Here is a 17,183-nt window from a genome sequence, read left to right on the forward strand (position 1 = left end):
GCTCGAACCTTTCTGACATAAGGAATCTTAGTACCACGTCTAAATTCCAACCAGGTGTAGCCAACCGACGCTCCTTCGTGGTCTCAAAAGACTTAAGGAGGTCCTGTAGATCTTTGTTGTTGGAAAGATCTAAGCCTCTGTGACGGAAGACTGATGCCAACATGCTTCTGTAACCCTTGATAGTGGGAGCTGAAAGAGATCTTTCTTTCCTCAGGTATAAAAGGAAGTCAGCTATTTGAGTTACAGAGGTACTGGTCGAGGATACTGATACTGACTTGCACCAGTTTCGGAAGACTTCCCACTTCGACTGGTAGACTCTAAGAGTGGATGTCCTCCTTGCTCTAGCAATCGCCCTGGCTGCCTCCTTTGAAAAGCCTCTAGCTCTCGAGAGTCTTTCGATAGTCTGAAGGCAGTCAGACGAAGAGCGTGGAGGCCTTGGTATACCTTCTTTACGTGTGGCTGACGTAGAAGGTCCACCCTTAGAGGAAGAGTTCTGGGAACGTCCACTAGCCATTGAAGTACCTCGGTGAACCATTCTCTCGCGGGCCAGAGGGGAGCAACTAACGTCAACTTTGTCCCTTCGTGAGAGGCGAACTTCTGCAGTACCTTGTTGACAATCTTGAACGGGGGGGAATGCATATAGGTCTAGATGTGACCAATCCAGTAGAAAGGCATCTATATGAACTGCTGCTGGGTCCGGGATTGGTGAGCAATATATTGGGAGCCTCTTGGTCATCGAGGTTGCGAAGAGATCTATGGTAGGCTGGCCCCATGTGGCCCACAGTCTCTTGCACACATCCTTGTGTAGGGTCCATTCTGTTGGAATGATTTGTCCCTTCCGACTGAGGCAATCTGCCATGACATTCAAGTTGCCTTGGATGAACCTCGTTACTAGAGAAAGGTTTAGATCTTTTGACCAGGTGAGGAGGTCCCTTGCGATCTCGTACAACGTCATAGAGTGGGTCCCTCCTTGCTTGGAGATGTACGCCAAAGCCGTGGTGTTGTCCGAGTTCACCTCCACCACTTTGCCTTGAAGGAGGGACTTGAAGCTTTTCAAGGCCAGATGAACTGCCAGTAGCTCCTTGCAGTTGATATGTAACGTTCTTTGACTCGAGTTCCAAGTTCCCGAGCATTCCCGACCGTCTAATGTCGCACCCCAGCCCGTGTCCGATGCGTCCGAGAAGAGAACGTGGTTGGGAGTCTGAACAGCCAGGGGCAGACCCTCTCTGAGGCTGATACTGTCCTTCCACCAAGTCAGGGAGGACTTCATCTTCTCGGAAATGGGGATCGAGACCACTTCTAGCGTCTTGTCCTTTTTCCAGTAAACAGCTAGGTGAAATTGAAGGGGACGGAGGTGTAGTCTTCCTAACGAAACGAACTGTTCCAGGGATGATAGTGTCCCTATCAGACTCATCCACTGTCTGACTGAACATCGTTCCTTCTTCAGCATGTTCTGGATGCATACTTGGGCTTGACTTGTTCGTGGGGCCGACGGAAAAGCCCGAAAAGCTTGACTGTGAATCTCCATCCCTAAATACACAATAGTTTGGGATGGGACCAGTTGAGACTTTTCCATATTGACCAGGAGACCCAATTCCTTGGTCAGATCTAGAGTCCACTTTAGATTCTCCAGACAGCGACGACTGGAAGAAGCTCTTAGAAGCCAGTCGTCCAAATAGAGGGAGGCTCTGATATCCGCTAAATGAAGGAATTTGGCTATATTCCTCATCAGCCTCGTAAACACAAGAGGAGCTGTGCTTAGGCCAAAGCACAGGGCTTGAAACTGGTAGACAACCTTTTCGTAAACGAATCTCAGAAAAGGTTGGGAGTCTGGGTGGATGGGGACGTGAAAGTATGCGTCCCTTAGGTCTAAAGAGACCATCCAGTCTTCCCTTCTGACCGCTGCTAGAACGGACTTTGTGGTCTCCATGGCGAACGTCTGCTTTGTGACAAAGACATTCAGCGCACTGACATCTAGCACCGGCTTCCACCCTCCTGTCTTCTTTACCACTAAGAAGAGACGGTTGTAGAAGCCCGGGGATTGATGGTCCCGGACTTTGACTATCGCTCCCTTTTCTAGTAAGAGAGACACCTCCTGCTTCAATGCTCGTCTCTCGTCTTCCTCTCTGTACCTGGGAGAGAGATCGATGGGAGACGTTGCTAGAGGGGGTTTTCGTACAAACGGGATCTTGTACCCCTCTCTGAGCAACTTCACAGATTGTGCATCTGCGCCTCTTTTCTCCCAGGTCTGCCAGAAGTTCTTGAGTCTGGCTCCCACTGCTGTCTGAAGAAGGTGGCAGTCAGACTCTGCCTTTAAAGGACTTGGAGCCTTTCTTCTTCCCACGTCTCCCTTCGGCACGAGCACCTCCTCTGCTGGAGGCTCTGCCACGAAAGGGCGGAATGAATCTGGACGCTGGAGTGTCCATCCTGGGTCTTGACAAGGTAGGCAAAGGGGTGGCTTTGCGGGCAGAGGACGCAACCAGGTCATGGGTGTCCTTCTGAATCAAAGAAGCAGCAATCTCCTTAATCAAGTCCTCTGGAAAAAGGCACTTTGAGAGAGGAGCAAAAAGAAGTTCTGATCTTTGACACGGTGTCACTCCAGCTGACAGGAAAGAGCAAAGGTTCTCACGTTTCTTGAGGACCCCGGATACGAACGAAGCCGCAAGCTCACTAGATTCGTCACGTATGGCCTTGTCCATGCAGGACATTATGAGCAAGGAAGATTCCTTGTCAGACGGGGAGATCTTCCTGCTCAAAGCTCCCAGACACCAGTCCAAAAAGTTAAAGACCTCGAAGGCTCTAAATACTCCTTTCAACAGATGGTCTAGGTCCGAAGGAGACCAGCATATCTTAGAGCGTCTCATGGCTAGCCTGCGGGGAGAGTCTACCAGACTTGAGAAGTCGCCCTGGGCAGAGGCAGGAACTCCCAAGCCGAGAACTTCTCCCGTGGCATACCAGACGCTCGATCTGGAAGAGAGTTTCGCAGGGGGAAATGTAAAGGCTGTCTTCCCTAGGTTCTTTTTGGACTGCATCCAATCTCCTAAAACTCGTAAAGCTCTCTTGGACGAGCGGGCGAGGACGAGTTTCGTAAAGGCAGGCGCGGATGACTGCGTACCTAAAGCAAACTCTGACGGAGGAGAGCGTGGAGCCGCAGACACAAACTGGTCCGGATACATCTCTTTGAACAGAGCAAGAACTTTTCTAAAGTCCAAAGAGGGTTGCGTGGTCTTGGGTTCGTCAAGGTCCGAATGTGGTTCATCAACGTGTGCCGCGTCGTCATCATCAGAGAGTCCATCATCCGAGAATTGAGGAGGAAGCGGCAAAGGAGTAGGAATCGGCTGGTCAGCTGAGTCCGGTAGCACGGGTGCACGCGTGACTGAACCGGACGCAACGTCATGGAACTGTTGCCCAGTCTGTGAACTGGCAACAACCATAGCAGCGCGGGGACGCATAGCGTCTACTCCAGACTGTCTAGTCTGATGTGGGCGAGCAGAGGTAACCACACTGGGTTGCGGAGGTTGACGCACCGCGTCAAAACAAAACAACTTAGACTGTTGTTGTACCTCGCGAACGTCAACGGAAGGTTCCGTGCGTCGCTGAACGTCAACATGCGGCTGGCAGGGTACACTGGAACGCATGGGTGGCGGGACTCTCTCAGCTGGAGTGCGGCAGAAGGTCGCCTCAGCGTCCACAGGACGCACAACCGTGGTTGGTTGTAGGCAAGAGGTTGGTTCAGCGTCAACCTTCTCCGCACGAAAGTCCTGCATCAATGACGTTAACTGATACTGCATGGTCTGCAGCAAAGACCACTTAGGGTCTACAGGAGCAGGTGCGGCGACAGACGGTGTGACTGCCTGAGGCGGTACCGCTACCGCTTTGCCTCTCTTAGGAGGTGAGCAGTCGTCGGAAGACTGCAGCGAGTCCGAACTGACCCAGTGGCTACAACTGGGCCGTTGGACTTGCGCGGAAGGGACCGACTTGCGCTTAAGAGGCCGCGAGACCTTGGTCCATGGTTTCTTACGAGAAACCTCTTCCGCAGACGAGGAATAAATGGGCTCTCTCGTCTTTGTGTGGGTGGGGCGATCTTGGGTAGATACGCCCGAAACCACGGAGGGAACGTCTGTTCGCTGATTAAAGCCTCTCGAACCCTTTGGTCGTACGACATTGCTTCTCCCCTGGACTTGGGAGCTTGCAAGAGGTCCCGGACTGGGAGGACGACAGGCACAAACAGACGAACCCTCAAGCGCAACACTATCCACAACACTATCACTCACTTTATCACTACCCACTGCACTCTTACACTTCAGCTCCTTGACGTCCGCCATGAGCTGGTTACGGTCACTAGCCAAGGACTCGACTCTCTCACCCAGAGCTTGGATGGCACGCATCATATCTGCCATCGAAGGTTCTTGAGTGCTAGAAGGGGGATCAGGAGCAACCACTACAGGGGAAGGAATAGGTTGTGAGGCATGAGGAGAGGAAAATTCAACGGAGCGAGATGAACTTCTCCTGACTCTATCTCTCTCTAGCCTACGTGTATATTTCTGGAATTCGATAAAATCGAATTCCGAAAGCCCAACGCATTCCTCACATCGATCTTCCAATTGACTGGTTTTATCCCGACAATTGGAACAAACGGTGTGAGGATCGATAGAGGCCTTCGGAAGACGCCTTGAACAGTCCCTAGCATTACACTTCCTGAATTTAGGGACTTGAGAAAGGTCAGCCATTTTGAATTGGTCAAAGGGGAATTCAAAAACTATCCAAAGTCATCAACAAATAATCCGATATCAACAAAAGAATGCAAGGATGTATTGAAGATAAAGCCTGCAAAGCGAAAGCTCAAAACTAGAAACGTGTACTTCACCAAAAAGTTGTGAAAACCAATCCAGTTAGCAACAGCGAATTAGTAGGTCTTGCCGGTGGCACGACAGAGAGAAAATTGAGTTCTGTGTTTACATTGAGTACTGAGTACCTGCACGACAGATGGCGCTGTTGAAGTACACCCCCTACCTGCATAGCGATCGCTGGCGGATTTTGAACGTAGAGTTTTCTGTCGAGCAGCAGAGCTGCAGCTTATATAATCACCGGCTAAGTTAAATATTGAAAAACATATGTTCATAACTTTAATTTGAATTTGTGTACAAACATACCTTGACTTTAATTTTTCGGCCTTTCTTTGGTCTGAGTTTCGGGAGTTGCTTCACTTCTTTTACTTCTTGTTCTTTTGTATTTTCTACTGTTCCTGAATCACTAGCTGTTTGTTCATTCCTTTCAATTTTCATCATCTGGTCTTCACTCGAAGAGCCCGTGGGGACTGGCAAAGGATCTTCTTCAGTCACAGGTGGACATTTTGTGGCATCATCTACTTCCATATCTGAAACTAATAATATACACATTCTACAATACTCATTATGACTAATATTTAAAATAATCTTTATATATTTGCACATAAGTTTCTTTGCGCAAAACTATAATCCATATAAAATGTAAAGGTAGCATCTTTGAACTTTACAATCAAATATAATTTTCCAATTAATTGTATGCCTTCAGTAAATTGCTCTTTTTTTACTCATGGTGACAAACACAGTTTTCTAAAAATAAGAAGCGACAAATTTGAAAGTAATATGACAAATTCGTAGATAATTTGTATTTTTCCTAACCATACAAGCCTTAGCTATTTAATTAGGGTATAGATAATTTGTATTTTTCCTAACCATACAAGCCTTAGCTATTTAATTAGGGTATCACTTTCGGCGTAGCTGAAATGACGAGCCATTAGATTTTTAACGAGGGTTTACTACCCCATCGCTAGTTAGCGACGGGGTAGGGGAGGGGTAGCTAGCTACCCCTACCCCCCTCACACACCTGTGACTAGCTCACTTTGCTTAGAGGTAGGACTTTCCGGGGGACAGGGCTGACGGGCAAGTTTGATTAAATAGATAAGGTTTGTATGGTTAGGAAAAATACAAATTATCTACAAATTTGTCATTTGTTCCATAACTGAAATACAAACCACGCTATTTAATTAGGGTGACTTAACCCTAAGGTAGGGTGGTAAGTCCCAGCCGTACTGGCTTTGACTTTTGCCCGGGGACTCAGTATCTGAGTGTGTTAGAACTCAAGATAAGGGGTCCCTGCACCTCGCAAGTGCCTTGCTCTGCAAGGACCGCGGCCTACGTAAGCTATTGTGTGAAGGAGTGAAGTGTGACTCATCCTAGGAAGTTAACCTGGAGTCCTTTAGATGGAAATCTAGGTTAGGACGATCCCAATACCACCTCGTAAGGGTATGGGGACGTGACAGTATTAACTTAATACTAGGAACACAAGAAAACCTGGTTTACCTGCAGTGGTTTGAGGTCAGCTGTGCAGAGAACCCAGGATGCTGCTTTCCCCAAGAGAGGGGAGAATGAAGAAAAGAATAAGGGCCAGGCATACCATTTCATTAATGCAGACTAAAACCGGGTAACAATGCCCTCAACCTTCTGCTACTTGTCCATTAAGGAGCCCGAGGTTTAAACCAGCTGTTGTGCAGCCACCACAGGGCCGATAGAAAACGTATCGAGCCTCCTGTGGGTCACGTCTTCCAGGTAGTGGGCTGTGAAGGTCGTTTATTATTATTATTATTATTATTAAATGCTAAGCTACAACCCTAGTTGGAAAAGCAGGATGCTATAAGCCCAGGGGCTCCAACAGGGAAAATAGCCCAGTGAGGAAAGGAAACAAGGAAAAATAAAATATTCTAAGAACAGCAAAAACATTGAAATAAATATTTCCTATATAAACTATAAAAACTTTAACAAAACAAGAGGAAGAGAAACTAGATAGAGCAGTGTGCCCGAGTGTACCCTCAAGCAAGAGAACTCTAACCCAAGACAGTGGAAGACCATGGTACAGAGGCTATGGCACTACCCAAGACTAGAGAACAATGGTTTGATTTTAGAGTGTCCTTCTCCTAGAAGAGCTGCTTACCATAGCTAAAGAGCCTCTTCTACCCTTACCAAGAGGAAAGTGGCCACTGAACAAATACAGTTTAGTAGTTAACCCCTCGAGAGAAGAAGAATTGTTTGACGCTTTGACGCTTCCAAACCCCTGCTTGTAGAACCTGCGTCACAGAGTAATTTCTCTTGAATGCCAGGGACGTAGCAATGCCCCTGACATAATGTGCCCTAGGGCGACGTGACGGAGGAGGGTCAGGATTCAGGGAATGGAAGATAACCCTTCGAATCCAAGCTGAGATTGTATTCTTAGTGACCCTCCTCTTCGTCCTTCCTGTGATCACGAACAATGCTTGCACCCGAGGACAAATTGCAGCTGTTTTCTTAAGATAGAGCCTCAGACTCCTTACTGGGCACAATAGGAGATGGTCTGGATCATCTGTTACAGAACGGAGACTCGAAATCCAGAAGGAGTCGAACCGGGGGTCCGGAACTCCTGGATTCTGAGTCTTAGCTACAAACTCAGGGACGAATCTGAACGTTACCTCCCCCATCCCCTTGAATGGGCAATGTCATACAAGAGACCATGAAGTTTGCTGACTCGCTTGGCCGAGGCTAGAGCAAGCAGGAACACCGTCTTCCAAGTCAGGTGGCGATCAGAGGCCTGGCGAATGGTTCAAAAGGAGGTCTCTTAAGAGACCTGAGGACTCGAACCACATTCCATGGAGGAGGTCTCACTTCCGACTGGAGGCAGGTAAGTTCATAATTCCGTATGAGTATAGAAAGTTCCAGCGAAGAGGAAATGTCCATTCCCTTGAGCCTGAAGGCAAGACTTAAGGCTGAGCAATAGCCTTTCACTGCCGAGACTGAAAGGCGCATTTCTTCCCGCAAATACACGAGAAACTCCGCTATTGCTGGAATAGTGGCATCGAGTGGAGAGATACCCCTTCCACGACACCAACCACAGAAGACTCTCCACTTTGCCTGGTAGACCCCTGCGGATGACTTTCGCAGGTGTCGAGACATCCTTTCCGCAACTTGTTGCTAAAAGCCTCTCTCTGTGAGGAGACGCTGGATAGTCTCTGGGCATGAAGTCGTAGCGATGCTACGGCTTTGTGGAAGATGTTGGCATGTGGTTGTCTGAGTAGCTCGTGTCGAGGAGGAAGTTCTCTCGGGAGTTCCGTCAGGAGCTGCAGAAGGTCCGGGAACCACTCTGCGTGATGGCATAGCGGAGCTATTAAGGTCATCGAAAGGTTGACCGATATTCTGGTCTTGTTGAGTACCCTTCTCATCAGACAGAACGGGGGAAAGGCGTAGACGTCGATGTTGTCCCACCGTTGTTTAAAGGCATCTTGCCAGAGTACCTTGGGGTCCGGGACTGGGGAGCAGTACAGCGGGAGCTTGAAATTCAAGGCTGTCGTGAACAGATCCACCTTCAGGGAACCCCACAAAGTCAGGACTTTGTTGGCTACTAGACGATCCAAAGACCACTCGGTACTCACTATCTGAGATGCCCTGCTCAGACTGTCGGCGAACACATTCCTCTGGCCTGGAATGAAGCGAGCTGATAGTGGAATGGAATGGACTTCGGTCCATCTCAGTATCTCTACTGCAAGATGGGATAGCTGCTCTGAAAAGGTACCTCCCTGCTTGTTGATGTAAGCCACTACCGTGGTGTTGTCGCTCATCACCACCACGGAGTGACCCGCCAGGTATTGTTGGAACTGCTGAAGTGCCAGATACACGGCCTTCATTTCTAGCAGGTTTATGTGGAGGCACTTTTCTAATTCTGACCTTTCTAATTCTGACCAGAGGCCTGAAGTCCTGTGGTTCAGAACGTGGGCCCCCCTCCCTTTTTTTGAGGCGTCCGAAAACAGCATCAAATCCGGGGGAAGGACGAGAAGATCCACTCCCTTTCGTAGGTTTTCCTCTGTCAACCACCACTGAAGATCCGTCCGTTCCACAGGACCCATTGGGACCAAGATGTCCGGGGAATCGTGTCCTTGATTCCACCGGGACTTGAGTCGCCATTGCAGGAATCTCATCCTGAGGGGACCATTTGGAACTAGACGGGCCAGAGAAGAAAGGTGACCGAGGAGACGTAACCACGATTGGGCTGGGAGTTCTTCTCGTCTTAGGAAAGGAACTGCGGCCCTCCTCAGCCTTGCTATCCTGTCGTCTGATGGGAAGGCTTTGTGGAGATTAGTGTCCAAGGTCATGCCTAGATATACCAGTTGTTGAGTTGGAAGCAGAGAAGACTTCTTGAGATTTACCATGATCCCTAGATCTTGACAAATTCCCAGAAGCTTATCTCGGTGTCGAAGAAGGGTCGACTCCGAGTCTGCCAGGATCAGCCAGTCGTCCAGATAGCGGAGGAGACGGATGCTGATCCTGTGTGCCCACAAAGAAATCAGTGTGAACACCCTGGTGAATACCTGAGGTGCTGTGGAGAGACCGAAACACAGCACCTTGAACTGGTAGATCTTGTTGTCTAGGCTGAATCTTAAGTACTTCCTTGAAGACAGATGGATTGGGATCTGGAAGTACGCGTCCTTCAGGTCCAGTGTACACATGAAGTCTTGTGGTCTCACCGCAAGTCTGACCGTGTCCGCCGTCTCCATGCTGAACGGGGTTTGTTTGACAAACCTGTTCAGGGCTGAGAGGTCGATGACTGGTCTCCAGATGCCTTCTTTACAAGAAAGAGTCGACTGAAGAAGCCTGGGGAACCGTCGACGACCTCCTGGAGAGCGCCCTTCTTTAACATGGTCTCGACTTCTGCCCGTAGGGCTTGGCCCCTTGCCGATCCCATGGCAAAGGAGCTCAACGACACTGGATCCGCTGTCAGGGGAGGTAGAGATGTTATGAACGGGACCCGATATCCCTGACTGATTACGGAAATCGTCCAGGAATCGGCCCCGAGTTGCTGCCACCTGTCTGCGCAACTTTGAAGGCATCCCCCCACTGGTGGACATGCAGGGGGACTGCCAATCCTAGCGTTTGCGGCCTCGGCCGCTCCCTCTAGGATTCTTTCCTCCCCTGGAGGACTTTTTGCCTTGACAGGAAAGGGCTTTGACACCGTTGCCTTCGGTGCCACAGCCGGTTTCGTTGTCTTGGACGGGCGAGGTTGTTGAGGTGCCGGAGGTTTATAGGACTTTGATGTAAGAGCCCTATGAAGGAGGGAGTCCTGGTTGGACTTCCTCCACCTCTCGGCTGCCTGTTCCAAGTCTTTAGGCTCGAACAGGTTCTTCCCTAGAAGGGAAGTATGTCTGAGCCTGCTGACCTCGACAGCTAGGACCTTCGCGTGAAACCTCTCTGCCACCGCATCACGACGTTTCGGGATTGAGTTGGCCCACAAGTTCAAGAATTGGTGGGCCAGAAACTCAATGGTGCGGGTGCCCGAGAGGAGGAAGGTTTCCAGGGCCTTCCTGGTGCTCTCCTTAGACAAATCTTCGGATTGCAACAGGATGCCAAGAGATCCCAGCCAGATGTCAAGCCACGAAGTAGCCTGCAATGCACACTTCGCGACCTTCTCCTGGCTTATGATCTCAGTCGCCGAGAGAGTCACTTGCTGGCTAGAGAGTCTCTCAAGAGGGACTCCCTTGGTAAGCTCTTCCACAGAGTGGTGCAGGGGAAGAGCTTAACAAGCCTCCTCCGTGATCTCGAAATACCTCCTCTGTTGGACGCGAGGAGGCGGGAGGAGTTTGTTGCCAGCCGTGGAACGGCTGGAGGAGGCGAACTCGGAGAGCTGGCCCTCGACCTTATCCCTGGCACTCTTCACACCTTGGGACCAGGGCAAAGCTGCACTGGCCTTAGCGGGTTTCTGAGTGCCAAAGACTCGTCCAGGACCGTGTCCTTGCCCTCGCGAGGAGGAATCTCAGGATCGGGAATCCTGTTGAGATGCCTCATCAGGGTCAGGACTTGCCAGAAGGCATGCTCTGACTCTTATGGCTCCCCTCCTGGAGAATTGGCAGCAAAGTCTCCCTTCCCCAAAGGCTCTTCTTGGGGGGACACGTGGACGTTCTCCGCGGGTCTTGTAGGTTCTGGACGGATCCTTGAGGATGACTTGGGGACTGTCTTGGAATTCTTGGGTTCCCTCCTGGGAGGAATACAGGACTCCAACAACGACGTCTGAGGGCTCTTCTCTGCTCCAACCTGGGACGATTCTCCAGCGCGAGGTGGGGTTTCTCCCATTGGTATGTTGGGAGAACGCCTCACCTTGTCAGACTCCCCTGAGGACGGAAAATGCTCGTCCACGGGAGAGGGAGAAAACATCTGGGGGGAGAGGGAGCCTTCCTCAAGGATGTCCGAGGAGACAGCTTGACCCTCGGAGAAGTTACCACAGTTTCTACTCCTCTCTTTCTCTTCAGTGGGGTCAGAGCTGCCATAGTTTTGAGACCCATCTCAGCGAAGGCAGGTTTGACAGCCTGCACGACAGCTCTGATGAGGGATCCAAACCATGGCTGCTTACTGACAGCAGTGCTGTCAGAGACTCCCTCTGAAGAGAAGGGGATCGGGCGATCCTTTGGAGTAGACACGACTGCTGGACCTGCCTGGAAGGAAAGGGAAGAAGAGGAAGGTTGGTTCCTGGACGCATCTGGTGATTTCCCTCCCTCCTGCGAGCATGCTGGTCTGCGCTTGTGGGGGGGGGACGTGAGGATGACCTGGCTGCTCTCGTTCCTGTAGGCTCGCGTTGTGCCTCCCAATGAGAAACGCGCTGGGGATCACGCTGGGGATCGCGCTGGTGTACGGGCGATAGTACCCTACTAGGATCGCGCGCGCGTGCGGGCGCGTGAGCGCGGGGATGATGGCTCGGGCGCGCGCGGGCGAGCGTTGGCGCGTGGGCGAGCGATGGCGCGCAGGCGAGCGATGGCTCGCAGGCGAGCGATGGCTCGCAGGCGAGCGATGGTGCGCAGGCGAGCGATGGCGCGTAGGGCGTGTAGGTGAGCGACTGCGCACAGGTGAGGGTGCGCGCGGGAGCATAGGAGATCTTAGAGATAGCGAGAGGGGGCGTTGGCGCGCTGGCGAGCAATGGCGCGCAGGCGATGGAGCGTGCGGGCGCTCAGGAGATCGATGGCGCGCAGTTGCGCGATCTGAAGAAGCAAGAAGCGCAGGCGGGAGTGCAAGCGATTGCACGCGCGATGGAGATTGTTCGCGAGCGCGTAGGCACGCAGGAACTCGGCGAGCTCTAGGCGAGCGCCCATGCGCAGGGGTGTTACCCCTAGCGAGTGGGCGTGCAGGAGGGCGCACAGCAGGATCTGTTGTCTGCGCGCGATGGCGCGTAGGCGATGGCTGACAAGCTGGCGAGGTCCTATGGCGCGGAGGCGAACGCTGAAGAGAAGGAGAAACTCGGTTCTTCCTTCTTGCGCCCAGATCCAGAGATCGTGGGTGCACCGGCGAACGATGGCGTGCAGGCGAACGCTGGCGCGCAGGTGAAGAGCGCTTGCGAGCAGGAGATCGTGGGCACGCGGGGCGCGCATCAAGATGAGGGCGTGCAGTTGTACACTGGCGAGGAGAAGGCTGCTGGCGAACAGGAGAGCGCTGGCGAGCAGGAGAGCGCTGGCGCGCAAGTGAGCACTGGCGAGTAGGAGAGCGCTGGAGAGCAGGAGAGCAATGGCGAGTAATCTCAGCTGCAGAAGGTCTCTGGGGCGTTGTCTCCGAGGATGAAGTTCTGAGTAGAGAGGGCTTCACCGCAGGTGAGCGCTTGTGAGCAATTGCGCACGAGCGCGCAGGAAAACGTTGAAGCGCAGGGGATACCTGGCGCTTAAGGGACTTGCTCACATTGTGAGAAAGCCCCTTTTGCACCGAAGGGACCGGTGCCCATTGGAAAACGGGATGCGTGGGCGCCCAAAGCGCATCAGCAGCCAGGAACGGAGACGGCAGGTCCGAAGGTCTGGCAGGTGAAGGAGAATGATCGGCAGAGAGGTCCAAGGATGCAACTGCAACGGTCGGTGCACAGCGAGGAGGATCCTCTGCGGGGGACTGCGACGGAGAAAAGCCGAAGAGGCGCCTCCTAACTCCCTTGTGAGGAGAAGGAAGGCCTCTACGGTGAAGAGGAGGGCGAGCCTTCCGATGGATACATACTCTGGGGGCGGCAGGCAGACCATCATCAGTCCTCCGAAGAGGAGTCTCTGTCAGTGAACTCCCCCGAGGGGGAGAATCACCTACAGGAGAGACCGTAGGACTTAGCTCCTCCCTCGAAGGATGTTCGGAGGGAGGAACTAAGCCTTCAGCTGCATCGGGAACCAAGGCAGGGGTCTGACCTAACTCGTCGGAAGCCCCTGCCACAACAACGTCGACGATAGACAGAGGGTCAACCTCTGCTACCGCCGGCGACTGTTTGACAGCAGCCCCCAACTGGATTAAGTCAAACAAGGCTTCCTTGGAGGGCGAGCCCTTAACCCCAAGGAAGCTCAAAGCTGCAACAAATCATCATTAGCAACAGTATTAAAAGATAAATCCTCCCCGGGGGGAGGAAGAGGAGCTGCCTCGCTATGGGAGGCAACTCCCTCTCCCGAACCCCGAGGTCGGTCAACAAAAGAACGGCCTACGCTACCACTCGACGGCCTCTCGGAAGAGGCCGCTCGAGCGGGAGCTTCGGAGGAGGTTCGGGCTACGGAAGAAGAGTCCTTGGAATTTTCTTTCTTCAAGGAAACCCTTGAAGGAGAAAGATCCCTTTTGGACTTCTTCTTCCGGTGCCGGGAAAACCTCTCCCACTGGGAGGTAGACCCCTCCCTACACTAACTACATACTTTGTCTCTATCACACCGTTGGCCCCTGCAGAACGGACATAAGGTGTGAGGGTCTGTTTCGACCGCCGACATATATGTACCACAAGGGCGGTCAGGTAATCCGGGGCACTTCCGCATAATGGTAGAGGCCAACTTCCAAGCACACACTGCAAAGAAAAAGCAAAAAAGATTAAGGCTGTCAATACACGAGGGTGGGAGCAGACACGTCTGTTCATCACCCGAGCCAAAAGCAAAGTGAGCTACTCACCGGTGTGTGAGGGGGGGAGGGGTAGCTAGCTACCCCTCCCCTACCCCTCGCTAACTAGCAAGGGGGTAGTAAACCCTCATTAAAAATCTAATGGCTCGTCATTTCAGCTACGCCGAAAGTGATACCCTAATTAAATAGCGTGGTTTGTATTTCGGTTACAGAACAATTGAATTTTTCCTAACAATACAAACCTGCAGCTATTTATAGGGCTTATATATTCAGCGAAGGTGGAAGACTAGCCATAAAATTTTAACAGTGTAACTACCCTACCGCTAGTTAGTGGGGGATAGGTGGGTTAACCAGCTACCCCACTCACACACCCACTACAATAGTGCTGTCTTGACACTTTTGATTGCAGGCAGGACTTACTGGGGGACAGGTGATGGCGAGCCAATCTATATGAATAGCTTTAGGTTTATATCGTTAGGACAAATACAAATCACAGTACTTTCAAATTTTTCATTTGTTCTCATACTAAGTACAAACCCTTCCGCTATTTATAGGGATGACTTGCCATTAGGAAGGTGGGAGTCCGTACCAACTGGCTTGGTATTTGACCCAAGGTTTTCCTGTACGTACTATGTACGTAACAGGGAGAAACCCTGCTAAAATCTGTGCAACACCCACTTATCATCCTGAGCAACGTGCGTGATTGTGTGATACTAGCAATGTGACTAGTTAAGGTGAAAATTCTCACACATATAGGGATCTTCAGAACTAACCATAGTGTTACCCAATCCCACCTTACTAGGGGGTATGGGATGCATCATCATTACTATACAGTACCAGATTACACAAGGGAAATGATTTTACATGCAGATAGGTGAGACCAGCTTGCAGAGGACCGTGGGTGCTGTTCCGCAAGAGAGGGGAAGATGAAAGAAAGAAAGAGTTAGTCATTCTTAACATTCAACCCAGACTGATCCTGGGTAACCTTTGCCCTCAACCATCTGCTACTTGTCCGTCAAGGAGCCTGAGGTATTCAAACCACTTGTTATGCAGCTACCACAGGGCCAATGGAGAACGTCTCCATGTTCCTGTGGGTCATGTCTTGCACGTAGTGGGCAGTAAAGGTAGTTTGAGGCTTCCACACACCCGCTTGTAAGACCTGCGTCACAGAGTAGTTTCTTCTGAACGATAGGGACATGCCAATGCCCCTAACGTCATGAGCTCTGAGTCGTCTTGCTGGAGGAGGATTGGGATTTAGTGCACGGTCTATGACCCTGCAAATCCAAGCAGAGATGGTAATTTTTGTGATCCTCCCCTTGACCCTCCCCGTGCTGGCAAAACTCCTGACACTCGGGGGCAAGCTGCTGTAGTTCTTTATAAATGGTGCCTCACTGGGCAAAGTAACAATTGATCTGGATCATCAGTTACATTATGAAGACTCCCAATGGAAGTGCCCGAATCTAGGATCCGTTACTCCCGGATTTTGAATCTTGGCGATAAACTCAGGGATGAAGCCGAGTGTTACCTACCCCCATCTGCTTGAATGGGCGACAGCATAGGAGAGACCATGAAGTTCACTGACTCTCTTGGCCGAGGCCAAAGCGAGCAGAAAAACCATCTTCAAAGTGATGTGGTGATCTGTTGCCTGGCATAAGGGTTTGGAGAGGGCACCCTTCAAGAATTGAACGACATGAACCACGTTCCATGGAGGAGGTCTAAACTCCAACTGGGGTCAGGTAAGCTAAAAACTACGTATGAGAGAAAACTTCAACTAAGAGGAAATGTCAATTCCTTTCAATCTAAAGACAAGGCTCAAGGCTGAGCGGTAGCCTTTCACCACCGAGACAGAGAGAAGCTTTTCCTTCCGAAGGTAAACGAGGAACTCCGCTATTGCTGAAATAGTGGCCTCGAGGGGAGAGATAACCCTTCCGCAACAACTACAGAATACAGTCCACTTGGCCTGGTAGACTGATGCCGAGGATCTTCGCACGTATCCAGACATCCTCCCCGCAACTTGTTCCGAAAAGCCTCTCTGAGGGAGAGGTGCTGGATAGTCTCCAGGTGTGAAAACACTGTGAAGTTATGGCTTTGGGAAATATTTTCACATGTAACTGTCTGAGTAAAACGTTTTGTAGAAGGAATTCTTTCGGGATCTCCGTCAGTAATTGCAGATGGTCTGGGAACCATTCAGTGTGATGCCATAGCAGAGCTATGGGGGTTCATTGAAAGGTTCTTTGATGCTCTGGTCTTGTTGAGTATCCTTCTCATCATAAAAAATGAGGGAAAGGTGTAGATGTCGATGTTTTCCCACCGTTGTTGGAATGCACCTTGCCAGAGAGCCTGGGGATCGGGGATCGGGGACTGTTGTCACTCATCAACACCACCGAGTGACCCGCCAGGAACTGCTGGAGGGCTAGATAGACTGCCCTCACCTATATGAGATTTATGTGCTAGTACCTTTCCAACTCAGACTAGAGCCCAGAAGGCCGCATGTTGCTGCATGTGGCACCCCCGCCCCCCCTTCTTTAGATGCATCTGAATACAGCATTAATTCTGGGGAGGTACGAGAAGTTCGACACCTCTGTGGAAGTTCTCATCCACCCCCCATCACATTAAGTACATCTGCTGTTCGGGCCACATAGGAACAAACGTATTCAGGGAGTCGCTGTGTTGATTCCACCTGGATTTTAGTCGCCACAGAAGAGATTAAATTCTGAGGTGGCCGTTGAGCATGAGCTGTGCCAGGGATGATAAGTAACCTAGGAGACACAACCATTGTTTGGCTGGGAGCTTTTCTGGTATGAGAAAGGGTCTTGCCGCCTTCCTCAGCCTCTGTACCCTGTTGTCTGATGGAAAAACATTTTGGAGGTTGGTGTCGATGATCATACCGAGGTACAGTATACCAGTGTTTGAGAGGGAAGCAGAGATAACTTTTCAAGATTTACCATGACCCCAGATCTTAGCAAAAAGCGAGGAGCTTGTCTCGGTGCTGAAGAAGGGTTGCCATCGAGTCTTCTAGGATCAGCCAATCGTTGTGGTATCTCAGGAGACGGATGCCGATCCTGTGAGCCCAAGATGATACTAGGTCAAACACTTGTAAAGACTTGAGGGGCTGTGGAAATACTGAAGCATAGCACCTTGAACTGGTATTATTTGTCGTTGTGTATGATCCTTAGATACTTCTTTGAAGACGGATGGACTGGGGTCTAGAATTATGCATCATTGAGATTCAGTGTGCAGTTGAAGTACTGTGGTCTTACTGCATTTCTGACCGTGTCTGCAGTCTCCATGCTGAACGGA

General features: G+C 50.9%; 1 protein-coding gene across 3 annotated transcripts in view; it reads right to left on the reverse strand.

Moving 5' to 3' along the window:
• LOC137651255 (tigger transposable element-derived protein 4-like) overlaps window positions 1-17,183 on the reverse strand; it is a 226,178-nt gene that overhangs the window by 107,975 nt on the left and 101,020 nt on the right. For all 3 annotated transcript variants that reach the window (XM_068384485.1, XM_068384486.1, XM_068384484.1), the window contains exon 2: window positions 5,154-5,383. In XM_068384485.1, the coding sequence (XP_068240586.1) occupies window positions 5,154-5,375 (222 nt within the window). In that variant the 5' untranslated portion in view covers window positions 5,376-5,383. The remainder of the gene's footprint in view (window positions 1-5,153; window positions 5,384-17,183) is intronic.

This window comes from Palaemon carinicauda, chromosome 12 (assembly GCF_036898095.1).
Source record: "Palaemon carinicauda isolate YSFRI2023 chromosome 12, ASM3689809v2, whole genome shotgun sequence".
Taxonomy (NCBI): domain Eukaryota; kingdom Metazoa; phylum Arthropoda; class Malacostraca; order Decapoda; family Palaemonidae; genus Palaemon; species Palaemon carinicauda.